This window comes from Centruroides sculpturatus, unplaced genomic scaffold (assembly GCF_000671375.1).
Source record: "Centruroides sculpturatus isolate CEXI.00-Female unplaced genomic scaffold, Cexi_2.0 scaffold1353, whole genome shotgun sequence".
Lineage (NCBI taxonomy): Eukaryota > Metazoa > Arthropoda > Arachnida > Scorpiones > Buthidae > Centruroides > Centruroides sculpturatus.
In genome coordinates, this window is record NW_019385772.1 from 67,828 (window position 1) to 94,637 (window position 26,810).

Here is a 26,810-nt window from a genome sequence, read left to right on the forward strand (position 1 = left end):
AATCAACAAAATGAACGAAGAAAATTTAAAGCTGAAGGAAGAGATGAAAGATATGTGTAAAAAAATACGTTTATTAGAAGAAAGAACAGACTCGTACAGCAAGTTAAAAGGTATGGTGGATTTTGAAGTTGACAAAATGATAAACGATAGAACTAAGAAGAATTTAATTATATTTAATTTTCCATTTAAAACCTCGGAATATGTAGAAGAATTTAAAAAATTTATAAAAGTTAACTTAGAGCTTAATGGTATAGAAATCGAAGGTCTTATTCAAATAGGAAATAGAAGAAATAACCAAGTAATTAAAGTTATGACCGAATCGGTTAAAGACAGAAATCTAATTCTCAATAAATTTTGGACTACAAGACCGAAAATGACGGACGAAAATAAAAAAATAATAATATCAACGGACTTATGTTATAGATCTAGAATCAGGAGAAAATTATTATTAAAAATGATTAAACTGGAGAAATCGGATGATAAGATAAAAATTAGAGATGATTATTTTTTAAAAAATAATATAATGTATACATATGATTTGAATACCAAAGAAATAATTCAGTTAAATCATTTTTTAGAGATAAATATAATACAAGATTAACAAAAATAAATCAAAATTTAAAAACAATACAGAAGAAAAGGAAAATGGCTAATAATATGGAGAATAAAAATAAGAAAATGAGTGGAGATAAATTAATAGTCAAAATAAATGATTTGAATGAGAAAAAAGTAGAAACTCCAAGAAGGGTAAAAAATAAAGTGACGATAAACTTCTGGAATATTCAAGGACTGAGAGGGAAATTATTTAAAACCTCAATGAGAGAATTTCTGGATTCAAATGAAATAATTGGATTTTTAGAAACCTGGATTATAAAATTTAGTGAAATGGAAATAAAATATCTAGAACAAGACAATAATATAATAATTAGTAATGCTCAACGCAGAAATAAATTTGGACGTCCATCAGGTGGAATTCTACTGTTAATTAAGAAAAGATTAGGTGAAATATTCCTACAATATACAATGGACTATGTTATTGCTGTTATAATAAAATTAGAGAGTAAAATAAAAATGAGATGTTCGTGCACATATATGGGAGTAATAGGAATATATATACCACCTTCTATTGAGAAGAAACCAATTTTAAATGAAGTGCAAAAGGTTTTGGATAGATGGTCTAATCTGACACAAATGTGGATAATAGGTGGTGATTTAAATGCACGTATTGGTGAAGTTACTGATACCATATTTTGTCAGACGTTTGAAAATTTAGTCAATAAGAGAATATCCAAAGATAAAGTGTTAAACACAGGGGGAAGAGCACTCTTAGAATTTATTGATAATAACCAACTAATAATTCTAAATGGTAGAATGAGAGGTGACACCCCTGCAGAAATTACTTTTGTCTCTCCAAGTGGGAAATCTATAGTAGATTACATTATCTGCTCAGAAGAAATGATAAATTGTTGTAACTATTTGAAGGTTCTAGAAAACGACATTGCAGATCATTTTCCTATTCAGTTAGAGTTAACAATATATGAGAAAATAAGTAATAATATATATAATTGTGAACAGAGTCATTCTATTAATCTGGAATTAAGACCATCATATAATAAACAAAAAATCTTGAATAAATTTGATGATATGATTGGAGAGATGTTATCATTGGAAAAAGANTAACTAGCTGCAAGGACCCGCTTCGCTGGGTTTTTATTTGTTCGTACATTTGTATGTAATATAGTTTTTTTTATATATATATAAAAGACTGTTTTTCTAAGTAATCTAGAATCTAGCTGCAAGGACCCGCTTCGCTCGGTTTTTATTTGTTCTTACATTTATATGTAATATAGTTTTTTATATATAAAAGACATGCATTAAAAAACTATTTTTTAACTTTTTTATTTTTTGTACATAAGTATCTTAGATAGTAAGTATACATAAATATCTAAATGTTATTAAAATACACGCTAAATGTTATTAAAAAACACATACTAAATGTTATTAAAATACAATCTTATATACTATATTTGATGTTTTGTTTTCTGGTGCATATACAAATGGATTTTTTGCTTGTCCGACACGTGAAAAGGCGACATAAAGCTGACCATGTGAGAAACAGAATTCTTTCAAATTAACTTTGCAATATTGGAACGTCTGACCTTGCGCCTTATTGATAGTCATGCTATAAGCTAATCTCACTGGAAATTGTAACTGTTTAAAACAAAATGGCAAATCATTTGAAATTAATGGGATTCTTGGTATGAAAACCGAGTTTCCTTTTTCTTTGCCGGTTAGGATTACTGCCTCAATAATATTCTCAAGTAGCTGTTTTACGCATAATCTTGTGCCATTGCATAATTTCGGTGGATTAAGATTTCGTAATAGTATAACTGGCGATCCAATTTTTAACTTTAATATATGCGAAGGCATACCAGGCAGATTTAATGAATTTAAAAATTATTTTGGAAAGTTCACACTTTATCTTGATTCATCATTTTGTCTATCGATTTATATATTTTATTTTATCTTCCCCCAGTATCATATTCTGTATCTTTTCATTTATTTGTTGTACTACGTTATTTTTTGTAGCAAAAATCGCCTGTTCATACAACGATGTTTAATCCAGATAGTTTCTTTCTATACATGGATATACTTTTTCGATAAGTTGTTGTTCTGTATCTACCGCGTTGTACAATTGTTCTGTTAAAATAAGTTTACCAGAGTGTGAATCAAGGGAATAGGCGCCATTTTTAATTTTCAAAACATTTTCGGCAAATGTTTGTGCTCTCGGATCTCCTGTAATTATTGCACTCATATTTTCTGTTAATGATAACTTTTCAACACGATTCCAAAACATTACTCGGTTTAGACATGCGTTTATTTCATCAGCCGGTGTTGATTTAGGAATTACCGGTAATGTCTGTCGAAAATCTCCTGATAGTAGCAATAAAATTCCTCCCATTAATCTTGTATTTTTCCGAAGATCCTGTAATGTTCTATCTAGCGCTTTGAGTGATTTTCTATGGGCCATTGTACATTCGTTCCATATAATGATTTTGCATCGCAATAAAATCTGACCACGTGCAGAAGACCTTGTTATATTACAGACTGGATACTCTTGTTCGGCTACATTTAATGGTAATTTTAAAGCAGAATGTGCCATTTTTCCTCCTTCCATTAACATGGCGGAAATTCCGGATGATACCAATGCTAATGCTATTTGCTTTTTCACTCGAACTGTAGCTAGAACCAAATTAATAAGAAAAGTTTTACCAGTGCCTGCTGGTGCATCTAAAAAGATAATTCCCCCTTCATCTGTTTCAATACGATTTATTATCTTGTTATATACCATCCGTTATGTTTGTGTTAATTTTGGTTCATTTTTTCTGATGTAACATTGCAATTCTTCTATGTTATAATTAAGTTCTTTGGTTAATTCAGAACTATCTACGTCTAACTCACTTCTCACGGGAGATTGTACTCCAAGCTGAACCAAACGTTGATTGCTCATTGCTAAACATTATCCTCTGAAATTATCAAGGCTTCATTATAAATATCTTCATTGAAAGTAATATACAAATCAGGATTGTCTCTCTGCACTCTGGCTAAAATGTCGTCACTCATGCTGTTGCGATATTTCAGCCATAGCTTAATAGGATTTGAAGGATTACACGATGTTAGAATTATTGCAAAAAGTTCTCGAACTTGATCTGCTCTTGCTACTTGTGCAGCCTCTCTCATTGCTTGCTCCCAATGATTATCATTTTCTAACAAACCACGGTGCTGACATGCTTCTCGATAGGTTTCACAAATATAATTATCTACTGTTCGAAGATCTTCAAAGGATGTTGTGTGGCTGTCCGCCATTTTGTATATACATAGTTATAGTATTTAGATTTAAGATCCTTTGTTCTTTTCCTTCCTTCTTCTTTCTACTAATGACCATTTCCGGTCACCCGATCAGGAGCGGGAATTTTGTGGGTCCTGATTGGTGGCTTACCGACGTGAACAGGGCGCGGCCCTGCCCGTGGGGTACACAAGGTGAACAAAGGGGTGAGAAGGACACTTTTTGCCTGGACGACGAGGAGAAAGGGTTAAGAAAATATCGTCGGGACATTAAGTCAGACTTAAGACAAAGAACCTGCCCAATGTGCGAAGTTTAGCGTAGTCCAAAGAGAAGAGAAGAGGACTAGTGACTTGATTGATGAGAGATAGTAGTCTACGGAAACTAAGTGCCAAATTTCATACTAGGAATGTTTAATATACCAAAGTCGGCCGAGAAAACCCCCGCAATTATCGGAAACCACCATCAGGACCTCCTGTGCTAACTACCGGTAGACCTTTTCTTTCCTTCCTTCCTTTTCCTCTTATTAGTATAGTGTTAGATTAAGTTAGATGTAAGTTAATTATAAGTTAGTGATTAGAACCTATATCGTGATAATTAAAAATTGTAAGATTCCGGACGAGAGTAGAGACCTGTTGTATATCTGTGTATTTGTCTCTGACGGGCATCGCTGTATTACCTGTTAATCCCTGTTGTAATAAATTATTGTTTAATTGATATTCATTGAGAGACTTGTTTCGTACATCTTTAACTTTCACAGTTGGTCCATGTATTTCGTGAAGCAGTAATCGTAAGTAAAAACATTCTGCAGTTTTCGGATGAACTGTGTATACACGACCAATGACATTATCTTTGAATACACCTTCAAATTTTTCAACCGGAGTTCCTCTCTTGCGTCGATTGAATATTCTTCGTGACGCGTTCCATGTGTAATAATTGGGAACTTCTATATAGAAAAGTGTTCTTGCAAACGGGTCATTTTGACACAATTCGAAAAATGCAATCAAGGTCGTATTAACAGGTTGGTTTGCAACTCTTTGTGCTGTTCGACTTGTAAAATACACTCGTTGTCCATTCTCAAGATGAACTGCTAAATGAAAAACAGCTGGATCTCTGTCATGAATTGGAAAACCTAATATATGCCAAACCGCCTCATTACTATTGATATATCATCCCATTTGATATCTGAAAATTTCGTCATGTGGATTTTCATTACTTATTCCAAAGACAGCCATATCACTCCCTTTATTAATATATTTGCACACATATTTAATTGACTTGACAGAACTACAATATTCTACTTTGATATGTGCTTGAAACATCCTCGATAATAGTGGATTATATGGCACGACCCATTGATTGTCAATTTCAACTTGTATGCCTCTTATCTTGATTTTTGCCGTAAATCCTCCTTCACTTGGTGGTCGACGTCTGTATTTCGGATATCCATCTTCACCCGTTTGGGTTTCACTGAAAAAGGATCACGCTGTATATATACAATTATATCTCGACGTAATCCTGTAAAATTCGTCAACTGTTGAACTACTTCATCTTCTTCATTTCCTACGAAGTAAATTTGTAAAAACTTCGGCGTTTCATTTGCAAGTGGCAATAATGACCCAATTTTATGACACACTTGTCCTTGGACTTTAAACACTGGATTGAATCCTTCTTCTTCGGTTATTGCAGTTGCTCCAAACGATGTCATTTGGAAGCAGGCATTGTAACTTCTAATTTTTTGTAAAAAGTGTTTAGATTTCTGTGTTTCTCCATTCATAATTTCCAAAAATTCAGGCGCCAGCAAGTTTAATGCTGGTAATCTAATTTTACCACTTGAGCAGCATGTACTTTGTGTTTCGCCTCTGAATTTTTTAGCTTTACAAAACTTACATATTTGATCCATTTTCCCAATCACTACACTTGGATGTTCATTATAATTTTTAGTTGAATTATAATGAAACGCTTCGCATTGAAGACCGTATGTTCCTCGCCGGCTTTCGCGCACAGCGTATACAGTTGTTTCTAATAATTGCGCGTTGACATGCTCATCTAGGCGAATGTTATTTATTCTCTCTCTAATCTGCTTTCTTCTTTCATCCAACTGTGCACTTGTTTCTTTTTCTCTTTGTAATCTTTTTCTGATTTGATCTGTTTCTCTATAATTTTCAAGTTGCTCTTCTGTTTTCTTATTTCTGTTTCGTTGATAATTTTCTTGTAGCAATGTTAAGTGTATTTCTCTTTCTTCCGTGGTTTCATTTCTCCGCGCCATCTTTTGCTTTTGCGATATGATTCGAGATTTTGAAAATTTTTCCTTAACGATCTTAAACGATTTTAAACATTTAAAATCGTTCGAATTTGTTTAAGATCGTTCAAATTTGTTCGAATTAAATTCCAACAAAACATTCGAAATAGAAAGCCAGTTTCAACCACTTTCAACCTCATATCTCCCACACCCTTATAGCTATCGAGACACAACCACCCCTATGCATGAACGGAGACTTGGGGCTACCACCACATACAAACACCATTCATGTGTAGTTTTGCCGAAAAAGTGAAATATAGGGACATACATGTCCATTTATATATATATATATATAGATAGATAGATAACCAACTAATAATTCTGAATTTCAGAATGAGGGGTGACATCCCTACAGAAATTACTTTTGTCTTTCCAAGTTGGAAATCTATAGTAGATTACATTGTAGTATGGTAGCGTACCAAAATACGCTAGTGCATAGATGAGGGTAAGGAAAATAAGACAGCACGAATGAACAAGACACTTCACAGATTTAATCACAGAAAGATATACGTCTGAGGTTCACTTACAATCAATTTCTTGATGGGGCTTTTGCCACCCCTCTTTTTACCGACACAAGAACTGAACAAAACGATCTAACATAAACTGCCTGACACAACAATTAGGAATCGTTTCTGTTAACAAAATATTCGGAATATTCTTACATGAAGATGATAGTTGATACTCGTTGAATGGCTCTCTCATAGTACTCAATCATCCCCTTTCCACGTGGTTCCTTCTTCTTTCTTCCTTCCCTTCATACTCTCACACGATTCTTCCTCATCGACCGGACACAACCAGAAGAACAAAAAAAATGTGTCTCATGCCCGTGGTCCTTCCCTTTTTATATATCCCGCGCCATGTCCTGACGTGGGAACCTACGTCATAGCAAGGAATGCCAATCACGGGCTCGCCTACTACACCTCAAGATGCAATACGTACCTTACGAATTAAATTTACAACAACTACCGATGCGCGACAATACGGAATATAGAAAAATATATATAACGATGACACTACAAACACTTAGTGAAAAACACTGCAACATTATCTGCTCAGAAGAAATGATAAATTGTTGTAACTATTTGAAGGTTCTAGGAAACGACCTTGCAGATCATTTTCCTATTCAGTTGGAGTTAATAATATATGAAAAAATAAGTAATAATATATATAATTGCAAACAGAGTCATTCTATTAATCTGGAATTAAGACCGTCATGTAATAAACGAAAAATGTTGAATGAATTTGATGATATGATTGGAGAGATGTTAACATTGGAAAAAGAAAATGATCTAATAGAAAATTATCAGAGTATTATAACTAAATTAGAGGAATATAGATACAAAAATTATATACAACAAAATGGAAAAGTATTCAAATGTGAATGGTATGATAGTACATGTTATGGCTACAAAATTAAAAAACAAAAGTGTTTACAAATCTTTAAAAGAATTAATACCAGTAAAGCACTAATGAATTATTTAAAGTATAAAAAAAATGTATAACAATCTAATTAAAGCCAAGAAAAAATTATATTTTTCAAAAATCAGTAAGAAACTATCAAGCTAATGATTCGAGAGCTTTCTGGAGAATAATTAATAGTTTTCGTAAAAGAAAGTTAGGGTTGGAAAAAACAGACTAGAGTGAATATAACGTTTGGCTTAAATACTACAATAAATTTTCTGAGAATTATCAGAAAAATGTTTGTAAAAAATATATGCGAACTAAGACAAGACCAGAAATTCAGCAAGATGAGATAATCAAGATGGAAGAAGTACAGGACTGTATCAAAAACCTTAGACAAATCAACACCGGGATCGGACCCAATACCAAATTCACTCATCAAAATGTTGCCAATAGAAATCATAAGATATTTAAGTAGACAATTTAATCAATTTTACAGTAATAGTATAATACCGGCAAAATGGAATGAAGTTATTTTTACTGTGATATTTAAACAAGGGAACAAACTTGAGTTCGAGGAGGTAGGCTTAGCAATTCCCTCAATTTTTGTTCTTTTAGTTGGTTGTAATTTTCAAGTAAGGACGTGAACATGTCCTGGGCCATCTGTAGATTGGACAGGATTTTGTCACAAATCTCCTTTTTTAGATTTCTACTCGAATCTAAAGATTCTAAGGCTGCTGAGATGCATTCTTTGAATTCGTTGGCGGTTGGAGCACGGGTTCCACACATGTTGACCAGATTTATTTTACCCTTACTTATACTACTTTAGTATTAATATCTAGTGGTCATTATCGGCTGCGACACGCTAAAAAGCTACCAGAGCACTTAAAAGATGGTCTACTCACCAAACACGGTCAGTAAATCAGTCAGATACAGCAAAACGATGAACACACGTCTTACCAGACAGTTTACTTAAACAGAAAAGGGAAGATAGAAATGTTAGAGCAGGGTATTGTGGGTAGGAATTGGACGCCTGAGGGTCCCGCGATTTCTAGCGAAGAGGTCGATAACAAAAGACTATGAGACCTTTAAATGAATCTTTTGTATGGGCTTTTAACTAATTACAGTGTTTTCTAGAATACCACTTTAAACTGCCTCATAAAAGGGACGCTATATTGCTTATTTCTACCTAAATTTATTGATGAGTTTCTTATTTTTAATTTTTGAGTTTGGACATATTTCTTGTAATAGTTTTGATTGAATTTTTGTTGGCGAGATGACTGTAAATAATTGTTGCATAAGCTGGGATCTAGAGGAATATTCGGTTTTAGTTCGGTATATTTTATAAGAGTGCTAGAGTGATAAGCAATTTCTGAATTTACTTTGAATATAATTTTTGATAATTTTTTACTATTCCAAATAATGACGAGCAGTTCACTAATAAATGGATTGATATTTGGGTTAATTAAATGTTTAGTTAGCGATTCGATTATGTGTTTAGACCAATAGATACGAAAATAGAGGTATTTTTATGATTTACTGAAGAGAGAATTTATGGAGAGTTCCCTAATTTACATACTGTAAAGACGATAGTAAACTTACTTGCCTAAACTCTCTATAGTGTGTAAGTAGTTTGGCTGCTCGTCTACTATTGGTCCAGATTTGACCAATCCTGTTGTGACACGAGTCGGCGACAACGTTTTACGAGTCCCTTTTAGAGTCTTTATATGAATACTGTCGCAATTTTTTCGTCATGTTATAGGAATCTCCGTTATAGGGGGTCTACTGTATTCTTTGTAGTTCAAAGTGATTATTGAAAAAGCTTTTCATTGTTTTACCCACCAGTGGCTCCCCTATGCAGATTGCCCAAGTGTTGCTTTGCCATAACTTAACAAAACAATTTTCGTTGTTTCCAAGGTCTGCTAGGCATTAAAATATTCCCTAAGAGCTATTTCCATTGACAAATCTATTGCATTGTTTTATACAGCTCTTTAACTTTCCGATTCTCTTCCAAATACAAACATTGGTTAATAATTCTTTGTCCTGATTTTACTGTTCAAACAGTTATACTTTATAAACTAAAGCATCACCAGAAGAAATTCCTTGCAATTATGCATATTTAGACAAAGGGATATTGTGCAAAAATAATAAACACTTCGATAGGTAACCACGTGTTCTTGTGTTTAAAATGAACTGTTTGTAAATGTGAGGGTCGTAAAAGCACGTCAAAATTACGACTAATTACAAACTTTTACGTCGGTGAGTTTCGAATCGAGTCAAGAGGGTGTGTTAATGACAGAACCCAGATGGGACGAACACTTTTTCGAATTGTAAAACAAACGCAACGCGATGATAAACAACAGGGGGGAATGTCGACAGTGAGAAAGAGCTTTGTCGAGATGCTCACAAACAAGTGATGGGTCGAAGCAATCGAGAGAAAGGGGGTCTAGGAACAAAAGGGACATCTGTTAAGTCCGAACGCGGTAGGGGATAAATGGCCACAAGAACATCTGGTGGACCGTTTAAGTTCAAAGATGTCCGGGAGAAGGGCCATAACGGAGAAAATTATGAGCGCAAACATTAAAAGCCCCATCATCACCTCTCCTTTTTCCGAGTCGGATCGGTCTCAAGTTTCGCCTAGAAACAAAAGAATGACCAATCGGGGTAAGGGAAAGGGTGAACGGGACCAATCAAAAGGGTGAGATTCGGGGAAAATCTTATAAAACCCCTGAATCTCAAGGAAAAAAGAGAGATTCTCAGCCGATTCTCCACAATTCTCCACTTGGATTAGGTTCTCCACCAGTGACCAAAATCTACGTGCATCCGCAACATCACCGGACAGAGGACCCTGTGCAACAGACACTCTTGTCAAGCCTGGGATACCAGTCAGCGCCCGTTTGTCGACATCAAGGAGCTCCCATCAAAGATGATCTAGATTGCATTGTTATTGCCATTATGTAAGTTAACCTTATGTCAAAATAAACGGTTTTCGTGTAAGACACTTTTCATCTTTGTCTCCTACCACCACCACTTACATACAGTTTGACCCTAGGTTTTCCTGACGCGCAAATAACGTATTGCCCCCTAAAGTCGGCGACCTTACAGTGATGTTAGAAGTCGGATTTTAGGCCCAATTTATGCCAGTTCTGACCTTACAGTAATGTCAGAAGCTCGGGATTTAATAGTCCCACACAAAAAGATTTTGAGTAAGTTACGCTGACAAAGATTTTTTCTAAAAAGTGGGTCGAGCGATGGAGGCAGATGCAAGTGGCCCGACGCGACCTCATGATGGTTTCAGTAGCGGCTCTTTTCCGTCCTTTTTTACGTTCGGAGTATTGATCCCAATGTTTTTGGGTGAAACAGGGTGTGTCACCGATTTCTTTGACATGTTGGAAGAGATTGCTAGTCTTGCGGAATGGACCCCTCGGCAGTGCCTGAGCATAGCCAAGTGCAAGCTCACAGGTGTAGCTTCAGATTTTGCATGGTGCGACCTCAGCATGAAGAGTGTAATGGAGTTTGAAACTTTTCGGAAGCTGATGATTCAGTGTTTCGACCAAGAACCATACTCCTTACGTGTCCAGAAGTTCCGTACATGTACTCAAAAGAGAGATGAGACGGTTCAGGAATTCGCGGTCCGCTTGCAATCCCTCGCTAGCGCGACAATCATAGAATAGACAGGCACGAACGAAGAGGAGAACGCAGTTATCAAATGCTGTCAACAGTGAGAACTTCACTTTCACTTTTCACTTTGTATAAATCTTTATTTCTGAAGACGGCCTCGGCTCCGCAAAGCACCACCGAGGTTAGGAGCAGAATGTTTACAAGCATATTACATGTAAAACAGGTTACATAACAAGAATATGTTTGATTACAACTATATGTTTTAGAGTTCAGTGCAAATTATTTTAGAGTACTTTGCAAATTATTGACTGCAGAGTAGCCAAATACTTACATAAAAATTTGCATAGGAGTTGATTATATAAATACGTGGTAACATACATGGAGTATTATTAACAAATGAACAAAGAATATTATAATACAAAATATTATATCAATGATAAACACATTCGAGAAAACATCAGTCCATTGAGACAAATTGACCTAATTAACGGTAGTTCTGTTGAAATAAGTATATACTAGTTCTTTAAATGCCACAAAACAGTTTGTCTTTGACAAGTATGTCAAGGCTGCAAGGCCAATTTTCTTCTCGCGGAAGTAGAGTGGTGATGGTAAAACGCTTATCATCCAACATAGGGCATTTAAATAGTGTTTTACTCCATCTGTTTCATTACAAATTTCGCACAGTGAGTTTTCCGATTTGCCAAACCTGTGAAGATATTGGTTGAACTTCCCATAGTCCAGTATAGAATTGGATCAATTTTTGGTCAATGATTGGAAGAGTATAATCTGAAACCTTGGGGAAAAACTCCTTTGTAAGACATTCGCTATTCTCCTCCCATTTCTTTGCCAGATAGCAAATGCATTTTCTTTTGTTTGACTTAAGATGTGACATTGGGAAGTGGCATTATAGCTTGGTTCACTTTCTAGTTCAGAAGCCATGCGGGCAAGTTGGTCAGCCCGCTCGTTTCCAGAAACACCAGCATGACCTCTGACCCAAACGATGGCATACCTGTTGATATCTTTGGCCAATTCCAGCAAGATATCGTGGACTATAGGTGAACACCACTGGAGGTTGTGAATGGCTTGCGTAGACGAGTAGGAGTCTGTAAAGATAGTTATTTCTGTTCTATTATATATGGAGTCGCACCATCTAATGGCCGAAAGAATGGCCCAGAGTTCTGCTTGAAAAACGGAACAGGTTTCCCCAAGTCTTGTTTTGTATGTGAATGTTTCTTCATTATTAGAATACGCTACAAAGGCACATCCAACATCCGTATTATTCTTTGACCATCTGTAAATATGGTGAGATGTTGTGTGGGCCAGGGTTGATCAGCGATGTCAGGCCAGTAAGCTGGATTAATGCTGGGGACACCCTTTTAGTGTGTTCAATGTTATCATAAGGTATTCCATTGATCGAGTTGATTTGATCGTCTTGGATGAGCCACCTTTGTGTGATTAAACTGATGGTAAGCTGGATGGGCAGTTTTCCAGCCAAAAGTTGTAACGCTTTTGTGGGAGCTGTAAAGTAAGCCCTACAGATATGAATAAGTGCTCTTCGTTGTGCACTTTGTAGTTTTCTATCAATATGCACCATTCCGAGGCAGTCAGACCAGACTGGAGCAGCATAACTAATCATTGGTATAAATACCGAATCATATATTATGCTCATTATTTTTGAGCAAAGCCCCCATTTACTTTTTGCTACTCTTGACATGGTATTAAAAAGTAGGTTTGTCCTATCACAGATGTACTGTATGTGAGGTATCCAGCTGAGCTTGTGATGTAGAATCAGGCCCAAGTATTTTAGTGTAGGTACAATCTGTACACTAGTGTTTCCCATATGGATCGTAGGTGTCCTTCTGTATAAGTGTGGAGCCCTTGGTTTTGTAAAGATAATGCCTTTAGTCTTTTCGGGGTTAAAATCCAACTTGTTGTTTGTACCCCACTCCACCACCTTAACTAGGATGTTGGTTGCCTTTTTTTCTATTTCTGCTCTGGATCGAGCACATACTAGAATCATAGCGTCATCCGCGTACGCTACAGCCCATTCACCACCTAGGTTTGTATTTAGGAAATCATTAAAAATAAGATTCCAAAGGATGAGGCCGAAGACAGACCCCTGAGGACAACCACAGGTGATTTGCCTGTTGAATGTGATCGAGCCAATGCAGAAGGTAGCAGTGCGTTCTTGTAAATATTCTTTGATCATGTTATAAATGTAAGCAGGGCATTGGCTTTGCCTAAGCCTAAATAAAACCATTGGCCACCAAGCCGAGTTGAAAGCACCAGCGATGTCCAAACTGAGTCCAAGAACGTAAGGATATGTTTCCTGAAGCTCTCTGATTTTACGTGTTAGAGAGAGGATGGCATCAACCGTACACTTCCCTGGACGAAATCCAAATTGTTGGTGATGCAGGTAACCTTGGGTTTCCAAATGCCAGGTCAGTCTATTTGTTAAAATACGTTCAAGGACCTTTCCCATCATTGGTAGAAGAGATATGTTCCTGTAATCATTTGGTGTGTGAATATTGGCTGACCTTGTTTTTGGAATCATGATTAATCTTGCTTTCTTCCATGCTGTTGGAAAGACATTATAATGTAGGCAGCAATTGTAAAGATTCAAAAGGATCTCAGGACGATGTTCCCATATCATTTTGACTATATCAGTAGTGATCCCATCGGGGCCTGGTGCTTTTCTGCTTGGCAGTCTTTTTATAGCCGCATTAACAGCGAGAACTAGACGAAAAATTATGTGTCCAATTCCTGCATGGTCTAACGTACAGGCTAAACAGATAGATTATGACGCATGATCCCGCGACTTTTGCCGAATCACTTAAAATAGCTATCCGTGAAGAAACGATAGATCAATTGGCCGGAAAAACACGAAATTTAGTTGCTGGCATCAATGATGCAGTAGAGGATCACGAGATACTGGCGGAAGAATCCAATTTGCAAAAAGAATCGGCCCTCGACGCAAAAATCGCGCAACTTTCGAAGCAGACTTGATCAACCGCCTGCACCTAAGCCAATAAACAATTTCCAAAGGGGCGAACCATCGTGAACAAATTGGATACAGGAAACTGATAAAGCGAATGACCGAATGCGAAACCTGTGGCATCCCCCGAGCCCGCAGCGATGCTCATTGCAACAATTTTCCCGTGATCTCATCCTACTAATTCGCAAGGACAACCCCGCGCGCGATATCCTTGCTATGGTCCCTTTTTGAAACAAGGTCCGATACCTGCTTGGAGAAAGAATGGAGATAGATTGCCAAGATTTCACGCGACGAATTTTAATTATTCAGAATTCGGAGATTATATGCTGACACCTCTTGATTGGTACGGAGGAAACGCCTTTTCTCAGTATCCTGGAAGGTGGGGAGTGAATCAAGAAGCTACCGAATGGCAGATCCCTGTTAGAAACTTGCCGAACCCCTTTAGAGTTAGTCAGTCAGAACAGATACCTTTTTCCCCTGCGCGATTTAGACAATTTGAGTACGAAAACAATGGACAAGCTATTCTGTTGCCCTTTTATCCCCCGCATTACGGTCTGGGTTGGCCCGGAAGCAGCTTTAATACGGAGGGCACATCGAACAACGTAGCCGCCCCTTGATTTTTAGCTTACCCGCACTGGAAAATAGGCCTGTAGACAATAAACAAACACGAGACTCAGACAGAATCACATTGGTTACGTTTAGAGAACCAAATGGGGAATTAAATCGACCATCGATAGGTCCAGAGATACTCCAATTGGCAGGAATCAATAAATCAAAAAGTAGAGAATTACCTCCTTGTACAATGGTTTGCGAGATAGAAAATAGGAGGTTCAGCTGACGATAAACATAGGCGCAGCTGTTACTTTAATTTCTAGAGAGTTATTTCCCGATACAGCGCAATTGCCGCGAGCTTAAACTAGAATAATAGAATTAATAAGTGTTACCGGACACATTATCGAGACATTTGGAAAGTTTAAAATTCCAAATCGGACGTTTGACCTTCTTCCACGATTGTTATTTAGTGCACCCCGAGATCACTACGCCTAACGATGGAATCTTAGGTAGGGATATTATTCAAAAATATGACGTTACAATCTCGGTTAAGAACGCGACCCTTAGTTTCCCCTCGGGAGACACAGTGACCTTTTGGGGACTAGCCGAAATAAAAGAAAACAAAGATAATTCAGAATTAAATGAAAATGTCGAAAATAATCATGAGAAATCTAGCAAAAAGAAATGCGTACCATCGAAAGATAATTTGAATTTAACCTTAATTTGCGATAACAAAAATAGAATTATAGAAAACTCAGAGATGAAAAAGAAAAATAAACGCGCGCGAAATAAACGTGAAACGAAACGAGAGAAGTCAAAACAAACAGCTATTAATAGCTTAGAGCAGGGAGGGAACGACTCTTCTAAGGAGGTGACGTTAGCCAACGATTACATCATTCCTCTGCAGTCAGAGGTCATTGTAGAAGAGAAAGTTTATTTCGTGTTGACAGATCAATTAGGAGTCATTGAACCGACATCTCCCAAGTGAGAGGGAGTGTTTATTGCCTATATGTTAGTCAAAACACAAAAGCATGGTAGAGTACCTGTTAGAATAATGAATGTAAAAACACAACCAGTTAAATTGATCAGAGGAAGTAAGTTAGGAACTTTTCTCTTAGTGGAAGAGGAAACAAAAGAAAGCACAGAACAAAATAAAAAGACGTGATCAAACGAAAGCGATTTAACTAAAACTCAATTTGCGAATTTGTTTAATTTTAGCAAAGTAGGAAAGGATAAGCTGACCCTTTATTAGATTTATTATATAAATATAAGCATGTATTCGTGAAAGACGATTTTCATTTGGGTTATTGTGACCTAATAGAGCATAAGATAGATACTGGGAATAATCCCCCAATATGCCTTGCCCCATATCGAATTCCGTATGCCCAGAGAGAGGTAATGGATGAATTAGTGGATAAAATGATTAAAAGTGGAGTATTCATTAATTTTTCATTCATTTTGTTTTATTGGTACAAAAATAATTGTACATTCCCTGGTCCTGCTACATGCATTACCAGGGATAGAGTATATATACAATATTAAGTGAATATTAAATTAAGAAGTAATACAGAAATAAATGCAGATGATGAAATAAGTAAGATAAAATAAATTAACAAATAAACAATAAACAATAATAAATAAAATAAGAAAAATAAAACAAATAAACATAACAAAGTTTACGTAATATAAGTTTGCAACAAAAGTAAACACGTGCTATCAACAATCACATTAAAAATCACACGACGTGACAAAAACCGAAACAATTACACATAGAATAAAAATACATGTAATAAAAACAAAATTAAAATAACATTAAATCAAATACAAAGCAACTAGCGCGTAAACACATTACATGTAAGGATGCAACAACAACCAATCTGCATAATATTAGAACTGGATGAGAAAAAGTATATATATATTATATTATACAACAGAAATGCACGTGTAGATGCTACAAATTTCATTAAATAACCAGGGGCCAAGACGATTAATTGTAGATAGAGTTGTGAGTTACAGTATTGATATGCCTAGCAAGTCTCTTAAAAGCATAATATATTTCCTTTGTACGCCAAATATCAGAAGGGTTGCAAGGCCACATAATTCCCAGTTCCTGTAATAGTAATTGAATCTCAAGGCGTGAGCTATCAAAAATCATACAGTCAAAAAGATAATGTATTGCACCATCTTCCACACCACAGGCTTGACAAAGTCTGGAATTCCTATTAGTAAATCGAGCAAGATAACTTGCATATTTACCGTGATTGGTAAAAATTTGTGAAGTGTAGTAATCAGGAGTGTACCAATTAATCTTGAGAAACTGCAGAAGATCCGGAATGAAACTGAAGGTAATATGTTGTCTGTTCTGGTTCCACATATTCTGCCAGAGTTGTATTGTGTCTAACCATAGAAGATGACGTAACGAACGTTTGCTAATTTTGTTATAAGATATTGAGAGTGAGTCATTCATAGCAGCTTCTTTAGCCAGGGAGTCAGCTCTCTCATTCCCCAGCACTCCCTGATGAGCCCTAATCCATGTGATAGTGAACACACAGTGGGAAGCCAAAATAGCCCTGTTAATATGTTGAGCTAGTGGATGCAGATTGTTATTCTGAAGGAGATTATAAACAGACATAGAGTCTGTATGGATATGAACATGAAGAGTATTATAATTATGATTGATATAGTCGATAGCCATCCCAATAGCAAATAACTCAGCTTGAAAAACAGTACATCTACAGTCAAGCCGATACATTTGATGTACAACTTCAGAATTATTAAGATATATAACAAAACTACACCCAACCTTATCGTTAATGCGTGAGCCATCAGTATATATGTCAACATCAGCACTGTATAAACTAGTAAAACTACAACCAGAAGTTCTGTCTGGTGAAAAAGTTTCTGTATACGGTATTGGCCACTCAATGTCATTATAACTAAGTGTACAATTCGAGATCTGAATTGTCTGTCCCCATTTAAGATGTTGGAACTGTAGTTTTTGCAATATAGCAAGATCTATAGGTGGCTTTTTAGCTAATACCTGTAAACAGCAATTACTCACAGTCCTGTATGCCTTGGTGATAAGAAGAAGTGCGCGTCTCTGAGAAGATAAAAGCTTTCTTTTAGCGTGCACCTTACGTGTGGCCCACCCCCAAGAGCCACACGCATAAGTAATAATTGGAATATAGATTCCATCATAAATGGTAGACATGGCGGCAGAGGAGAGGCCCCATTCTTTCTTTGCTACTTGGGAAAATGAGTGAAAAATAAACCCGGTCCGGTTTGTAATATATTCAATATGATTGTCCCATGACAATCGAAAATCTAAAATAACCCCCAGATATTTTAGTGAACGTTCCACTTTGATGGTATTACCCTGCATTTTGATATGTGGGGGGCGACGATATAAATTGGGGTGTCTAGGTTTATTAAAGACTATAGCTTTAGTCTTTGAAGGATTGAAAAGGAATTTATGTTTAATACCCCAGTTAAAAACATGTTGGAGCATAGTATTAGCATTACATTCAATATCAGCCCTCGACTTGCCACCTAGCAGCAGGAATACATCATCAGCATAGGCACAGATTTTTGTGTGTCCAAAGTCTTCGAGAAGAAATGCATCAAAGGTAATATTCCATAAAAGGGGTCCAATTACGGACCCCTGTGGACATCCAATAGTGATGTTTTTACAAACCTGATGTTGACCATATCTTAAAATGGCACTACGATCTTTCAAGTAATCCTGTAGGATTTTCAGAATATTACAAGGGCAATTGATTTGACGAAGACGATATAAAATGAAGGGCCACCATGCTCTATCAAAAGCTTTGGAAATATCCAAACTGACCCCCAAAACATATTTATGGGTCTCGAGCAAATGTAGAACATGGTTGACCACCGTCTCAATTGCGTCTTCCGCAGAACGCTGCGGGCGGAAGCCGAATTGTGCCTCACTCAGGCTCTGGTTACATTCAACAAACCACACAAGTCTCCCAGTAATTAACCGCTCCAAAACTTTACCCAACGTAGATAATAAAGAAATTGGTCTAGTATCGTTTACAGACCCTGGTTTTGGAACAGGTACAACAGACGCAACTTTCCATGCATGAGGAAAGATAGAATATTCTAAACAGGTGTTATACATTTTATAAAGAAAAGTAGGAATAATATTCCATAATCCTAAAGCAATTTCAGCAGTAATATTATCAATACCAGGAGCCTTACCCCGGCCCATAGTTTTAAAAGCACGATTAACCTCATCAAAAGTAAAAGATGTAATATTTTCAGTGTCAATCAAGTTATTACATTGACTACGTATCTGTTGCTGCCATTCATTATCAGTGTCAGGATCATCATTAGGGCAATATGTAAGAAGTTGTGACGTCAAAGACTCAATAAGGGTTTTAGGGTGAGTATCCTGTGTATTAGTAGTTAGAATTTGTGTTTTACGAAGTTTGTTACTACACATCTTTGTAATGTAACTCCAAGGATTAGCAGAAGTTCTTGAACAAAAGTTGCGCCAACTCTGAATTTTTGTCGTTTTCATGACGTATTTATATTGCCTTTGGCTTTGTAGATAAGCCTCCTTATGCAAAATTCTTTCGTTGTCATCTGTGCAACGCTGGTAAGTTCTTCTTAACTTTCTAGTTGTGCGACGCAACACACTTAACTCGGGGGTCCACCAAGGCACACTTTTCTTATGTACAATCCTCTTCGGTATATACAGCTCACATGCATTAATGATAGTTTCAATATTTTTATCAATTTGCCCTCTAACAATAGCAGGGTCCTCCGAATATTGATCAATAAGATGATCATCAAGAAAATTTTTCATAGCCGGCCAATTAGCCCGGTTACAAGCATACTTATTGCGAGGAAGATAAGGGGATGTTGAACTACTATTTATGTTAACCAAGTTAAAGGTGATATAGGCATGTTCAGTAAGACTATCTTCATCTAAGATCCTCCAATCTTGTATTTTAGAGTGATAATTGGCACTACAAACAGCAATATCTATCCAACTTTCCCCTCTACTAGAGATGAAAGTCGGGGAAGATAAGGGATTATTAATTATTATTAAATCATTAACTGCAAAGAACTCTTCCAGCATACCCCCACGCAAATCAAAAGCGTCACCGCCCCATGCCGGGGAGTGGGCGTTAAAGTCACCCGCAATTATAATACATGTATCACAAAAAGCATGCACTATTCTTTGTAGCTCATCTATAAAAACATTATTATCATAATCATCTGGAAAGTAAACATTAATAATTATAAATCTATCTTTATCAATCATAACTTCAGTAGTGATTAGGTATTTACTAGAGAAATTTGTATGATGCATAAGAGATAAATCAGTATTAGCTATTAAAGTAATTGCCCAGGGAATATCATCAGATCCCCGCAGCACAGGACAAGAGGTGGGTAAGCAAGAAGGAATATTTTTTTTACAATAAGGCTCTTGTACCAAAATTAAATCATAATTATCAATATTCTTAGATAAAAGGGAGGAAGCTGCAATACTTCTCTTCAGATTAATCTGTAAAATACATATGCTAGTGTTATCAAAGTCCATAATCTGTTCTAGATATAATGTTATTCCTTATTCGCAGGTTAATCGGACAAGAGCCGTCCCGAGCGTTATGTTTACAATTATTCATTTCTTCTTGTTCACAATTACAACAAATTGGACCAGATTCCCAGTTAGGACAGTCTTTATACAGATGCTCACCCGAACAGTGACTACAAGTAGGCACTGCTTGGGGACAGTTCTTTGCAGAATGATTGTATTGACAACATTTATAACACTGCAGGATTGGGCAAAAATCCACAATCCTGCAGCGAGACCACTCTACACTAATTTTTCCTAAATTTAATAAAGTTTTTCTCAAGCTAGGTGAGACTTCCACTACCCATTTAATGTAATTAATGTCCTTTCTTCCTAAAATAAACTTAATACCAAACTCTTTTGAAAATTCCTCCTCAGTATAGAGTCCACTAATAACTTCATTTTGTTTGTAAATAAGATTATGTAATTCCTCTTTAGAAATGTTAGATTGTACAGAGTATAATGTAACATGCGGCAATCTTTTCTTTGGCCTTCGTGTAACTAATTCTGGTATATTTTCTTCAATACATTTTTCCAATGCATCTGCATCTCGCCTGTCACAGAGCTCAATAGCAAGCCCCCCAGCTCCTATCTTTCGAAGTTTATCAATACCAACATGTAGAGAAGATGGTTTTAATTTACTCTGTATTATTTTGCGTACAGTATCACTGCTGCCATTATCCTTATTTTTATTGTATACAAGAAGCACCTCCTTGGGGGCAGATGGTTTTATCTTAACGCTGTTGGGTCCAAAGGATCCCTTAGCCTTAACTACTGTGCTATATAATGGGGTGGGAGAGGTGTGTGTTATAAATTTCTGCTCAATTGTTTCCGATATATCAATAATAATTTTTTGTGTAGTAACAATATTTTCAATATAAGCATTTTTAGCTATGTCCTCATAATCAACCAAATTAGTTGATCCATTATCAAAAAACCCAGGAGAAACATCCTTTAAATCATTTAAATTCTGTTTAGTAGGCAAAAGAGATAGCTTCTGCTCAAGATATTCAATCAGACTATTCTTCTTTAGAGCAGTTTCAGCTAGATCCATTAATCTAGAAAATTGCGAAAGAATATATGTCATATGACATTCAGCACCTAATTTGCCATTGGGATAGCGACTAGAATAACTCTTTATCTCCTCCACAATGCCAAGAGCAGCACCATGAAATATTTGTATATCTTTTTCCATAATAACAAAGAAAAATAAAAAGTTATATTTAAATATAAATAAGTTCCAAAGTAATAAATATATTAAATTATAAATAAGATAAACCTCTTCCTGAGATTCTAACAAATCCAAAAATATATAGTTTACTATTAAATTATGAATAGAAGTAGAGAAAATCGTTTCTTCCGTAAAGTTCTAGAAACTTCGGCCGAAAGGTCAATTACTGTTGCTATAGTGACAGTCAATGGAAGGTAGATGTTGGTTTTTAAGAAAATGGTAGAATTCAATTATTTCAAAAACTGTTATAGATAGAGACATCATATTTTCAGAAGAGCTTAAATTTAATAAGCACTAAAAAATGACCGAGTAACTTTTAAAAATATTAGAGCGGAAGCCTGTTTAAGTCTGCCAAAAATTAACTGGAAGTATTTGATATCTCCGTAATTTATGGGCCAACCTTAACGAAATTTAACAAATGAACTCACGTTGTAGGTCCAAAGACAACGCTATACCCGATTCTGGATAATCAAATCCATCGGTTCAGTAAATTGAATTCGAAGAGTCCCAAAATTAAAAGTTCGATATCTTCACGTAGAGTGGTCCAAATTCCAAAATTCTAATAAACTTTTAATCCACTCGTTAAATGCTTTTCAAAAATAAACACCACACTATATAGAAATATTAAAAATTTCCTGAGATATCGTAATTCGAAGAAAGAGCTAAACTTGCTGCATCCATCATATGACACTCTGCTAGTAAAAGTGGAATAGTAGAACCTTCTAGCTCCCCATGGGCATTCCCAGCTTTAATGGTCCGTAAGGCTGATTCATCGTATCTAATGGTCGTGGATTATCGCCAATTAAATAAAATTACCCAATTAGACCCTTATCCATGCCCCATATCCAGGAATCACTGAGTTTGTTGGGAAGAGTGCAATATTTTTCTTCCATGGACACCTTAAGTGGATTTTGGCAGATACCCTTGAGCCCAGAATCCAAGGAGAAGATGGGGTTCAGTACTCAGTCAGGGCATTATCAATATAATCGTCTTCCAATGGGTATCGCTTCCGCTCCAGCGACTTTCCAAAAGATGGCAGATTTGGTGTTAAGCGGCCTGAAAAACAAAATTTGCCTCATCTATATGGACAACATATTGGTATTTAGCCAAGATTTCGAATCACACTAGGAGAAATTGGAGTTGGTGCTCCAGCGCTTAGCCACAGCCGGATTGAAGCTAAAGCCCTAAAAGTGTCAGCTGCTAAGGCAACAAATAAAGATTTTAGGGCATAAAGTGTCGGAGGATAGTATCCGACCAGATCCATTGAAGATGGAGTTTGTTAGGAATTTTCCTCAACCCCAGAATGAGCGAGATGTTAGGGCATTCTTGGGATTGACAGGATATTATAGGCGGCACATTTTTCAATATGCAAAAATTTCGAAACCCCTTTCGGATTTGTTAAAGAACGGTGTAAAGTTCCATTGGAACCAGGAACATGAAACTGCGTTCGAGAAATTAAAGGGAATATTGACTACAGCACCCTTGCTTAGATCTCCAGATTTTAACAGTCCCTTTATATTAGCAACAGATGCTTCCAACACAGCGATAGGTGCAGTGTTGTCACAAAAGGATGAGAGAGGAAAATTTCCCATAGCATATGTGAGTAGATTGTTAAAACAAGCTGAGAAAAATTACAGTACCACAGAAAAGGAATGTTTAGCCATGATTTGGTCAATTAAACACTTTAGATCCTATCTTTACGGGAGAAAATTCACCATTATCACAGATCATAGACCCCTTAAGTGGCGTATTAATGTTAAAAATGAAAGTTCAAGACTTAGTCGATGGAATTTGGCGTTACAAGAGTATCAATTTGAGATAATCCATAAACCGGGTAAAGCTCACACAAATGCAGGCGCGTTAAGCCAAATACCCATAGTGACGGTCTGCGAGATGCAACCCATATACAGTAAGACACAGATAAAGGAACAACAGTTAAAGGATCCTTTTTGTAGGCGAATTAGACAACAATTAATGGGAGATCCGTCCTCCCAGGAAACAAACCTAGATACAGGTTATTATTTATGTGCAGATGAAATACTCTATCATTGAAAACAAATTCCCAAGAGAAAGGAAAAATGGGATAGAATAGTTGTACCTAAGGTTATGATAGATTATGTTTTAAAAATGTTCCATGATATCCCCAGTTCAGGACATGTAGGCAAGAAAAAGATGCGAAAGAAATTACAGACACAGTTCTTTTGGCCAGAAATGAATAAAAACATAGCCCATTATTGCGATAGTTGTCAAGAGTGTGCAATGAGGAAAAGGCCCCAACACGGACATCAGGCCCCACTACAGACATTTCCGCGAGTGGCAAGACTCTTCGAGTGCACTGCACTAGATATCCAGGGCCCCCTTCCTATTACTAGTAACGGCAACAAATATCTGTTAGTCTTTATCGATCACTTTTCTAGATGGGCCGAAGCAATCCCGTTACCCGACATTACGGCAAAAACAGTGGTGAAAGCGTTTGTCACGCAAATTATTTTCAGACATTCGGTCCCGAAGCAGTTGTTAACAGATAGAGGATCCAATTTTGTCTTCAGAGTTATGAAGGAGGTCTGCGAGCTATTAAAAGTAGAAAGACTTCTTACTACAGCATATCACCCCCAGTGTAAAGAAATGGTAGAACGCCTTAATAAGACCCTAATAGATATTTTAACTCATTATGTTGACACGGATCAGCTCAATTGGGATGAAATGATCCCTTATGCTCTTTTCGCGTACAATACTACCGTGCATTCGAACACGAATGAAACTCCCTTTTTCCTTTTGTATGGATGTGATCTGAATTACCCCTTTCACATCATTATTGAACCTAATCAACCTCGATATGACCTAAGTGAAAATTCCACGAGCGAATTGACAGCGAGGATGACCTCAGCTCACAAATTAGCCTAGGAACACGCAGAAAAGGCTGAATACGATAGGAATACCTACCATCAACGTAGACATAAGCCATACAAAATACCAATCACAGATAGAGTTTTCATTAATGAGGTACAGCTTTGCTCAATGAGTTTGTCAGGTTGTCGATCGATTGCGCAGCACAGGAAGTGGATCACTTAATACGCCAGGATGCTCTACCTGTTAGCAAAGGCGTTTGAAGTGGACTGGTCCGATTTGCACTTTAATAGGGGTGAGGAAATTGAGCCGGAGGGACTTCAGTATGCAGTCAAGCGTGATACGGGTTGACATTACTAGTCGATCATCTCTGCTTGCTTAGCGTTTTTATTTTAAAATCGTAATATCGCGGTCCGGATTATCAGAAATTATGATTCTATCTGTTATTTTGATACTTTTCTTTCTTTATAATGTTTTATTTACTTTAATTTCCTGTAATTAGAAACAATACGGCTTTAATATAAACAGATCAGCTTTCTCTTGCTAATAGATTAATCTCAACTTTCACCAATTGTCGTCGGTTCCTTTGTAATCGGATAGGAATTGACCGTGTTTTAAAGTCCAGTGTTAATTGTTTACTGCTGTTGTGGTAATACGAGTAGAGCGGGAGAGTCCCTTAATGAACCGCTTTTATTACCAATTAAAGACCTTCTCCCCACTTCTTATTCTTAGTAACTAGACCCGTTTGTCAAGGTCGGTTAAAGTTTATTACTTTCACAACAGGGTGTGAAGTGAGCTGCCACCCACACCCACCGTTAACGACAACAATGCGCGAAGTATCACGTTACTCTCTAAACAAAAACTCCCTTCCTTGTTGAAGGCAGGTCAGATGTCAAGGTTACTGTTTAATTCTATTCAACAGAATGTTGCCCTTGATATTTAAGAATCAGTTTTGTCAGAACTGTTTATTTTTAATACATTTTTTATAATTTATTTCTGCTTCTGTTATAAAATTGTTTTTATCGTGTTCTAAATTATCCTTGTATAAAGTTTATGAATTACAATTGCAATGAACATTCCGTTGTTTGTATAATGAATGAATATTTCTTGAGAGTTCAAGTTTGCAAAAAATGTTTTCATATCTTTTTTTTGTCATTTTATATATATATTAATAAAATATATTGCCATTTTATAAACAGATCTTCAATTTTTTTTATTACTTTGTATTTAAATTCACATTATATTCGAATCGACCTTTTATATTATGTAAGTATTCACGTATCACATGATATGTCATTCGTTTAATTCTATACTACTTACGTAATAACTATTTTTATATCTTTTAATTTTCTTACATATGTTTTTAATTATTATTTAAAGCGAATGTGATCTAATCTACGTATGGCAGCTTTCCACGCATCACATAGGATTTCTACGGGAAAGCCATCATTGCAGGCATGAAGTTGCCTCTACACTTGTTTATCCAGGAAAAATGCCATTCAGAAACCATTTTCGACGTATTACAAATAATAAATATACACACTTTTTTCAATTTATAATGAATATTTTTTAAATAATCAAAAGCTATACGTGTTTCAGTGCGTGCTTTCGAAAGAAGCTTTCTAAGGAAGGAATTAAAATATTGGAAACAATCAGTTGTTGTTTTGAAATGGAATGAAAAGAAATATTTGATATGGCATTATTAAGAGTGATACATTGCATTATTGCCATCAACTACTTTTCGGTAGACTCGAGGAACACACGATTTCTGATGTGCACGAATGATGTCAACCAGATAATAAAACGTTCCTTCTTATATTTGGGTCAGTGAATATAGAAGATTTTTTTCTTGAAACTGATCTAGTCTCCGTTACCTGCATATAGAAATGAAATCACTTGGAAAGCAACAACAGGAAATTGGAAGTAATATGTCACTTCGGAGATCCACTCTTTAATTAAAATTCCAATTTTTCTTTCTAAGTAAACAAGTTTAACTGCAAAGGTGACACGCCTCAGTTTTTTATAAATGTATGTTTCTTTTTTCAACACTTTTTCCTTCTGAATTTCCTTTCCCCTCGCCTTTTCGCAAGATCGCCACTTTATTGCTTACTTATGTTTTTCAAGTTGAGAGACAAAACACGAAGTGTATTGGTTTGTTATTATCCAATAAACCATTGGTAAATGTCCTTGAACATTATTGGTTAAAAGGTGTTAGCCACATCTTGTTCTACTTGCTTGATTGGACATTCCTGTAGGTCACACCCTGCATAAACCGTATTGGCTGTGAATCTTTACCGAACTATATCCGAATCGCAAATCAGATATAACAAATACATCGAAGCGACCAATCTGCCAGCAATGCACATTAATGCCAAGTAACAGTTATAATAACTATAACGTTTAATTGTG

The 26,810-nt window shown here is 36.2% G+C and overlaps 2 protein-coding genes and 1 pseudogene across 2 annotated transcripts; all 3 read right to left on the reverse strand.

Moving 5' to 3' along the window:
* Nucleotides 1–1,816: 1,816 nt before the first annotated feature.
* LOC111642019 lies at nt 1,817–3,511 on the reverse strand (annotated as a pseudogene).
* Nucleotides 3,512–3,513: 2 nt separating this feature from the next.
* LOC111642020 lies at nt 3,514–3,867 on the reverse strand. Its single transcript, XM_023388276.1, has one exon. It carries the CDS (start codon nt 3,865–3,867, stop codon nt 3,514–3,516), a length of 354 nt encoding a protein of 117 aa, XP_023244044.1.
* Nucleotides 3,868–5,228: 1,361 nt separating this feature from the next.
* LOC111642021 lies at nt 5,229–6,330 on the reverse strand. Its single transcript, XM_023388277.1, has one exon. The coding sequence runs from the start codon at nt 6,111–6,113 to the stop codon at nt 5,229–5,231; it is 885 nt and encodes a 294-aa protein (XP_023244045.1). The 5' UTR covers nt 6,114–6,330.
* Between the last annotated feature and the right edge of the window lie 20,480 nt (nt 6,331–26,810).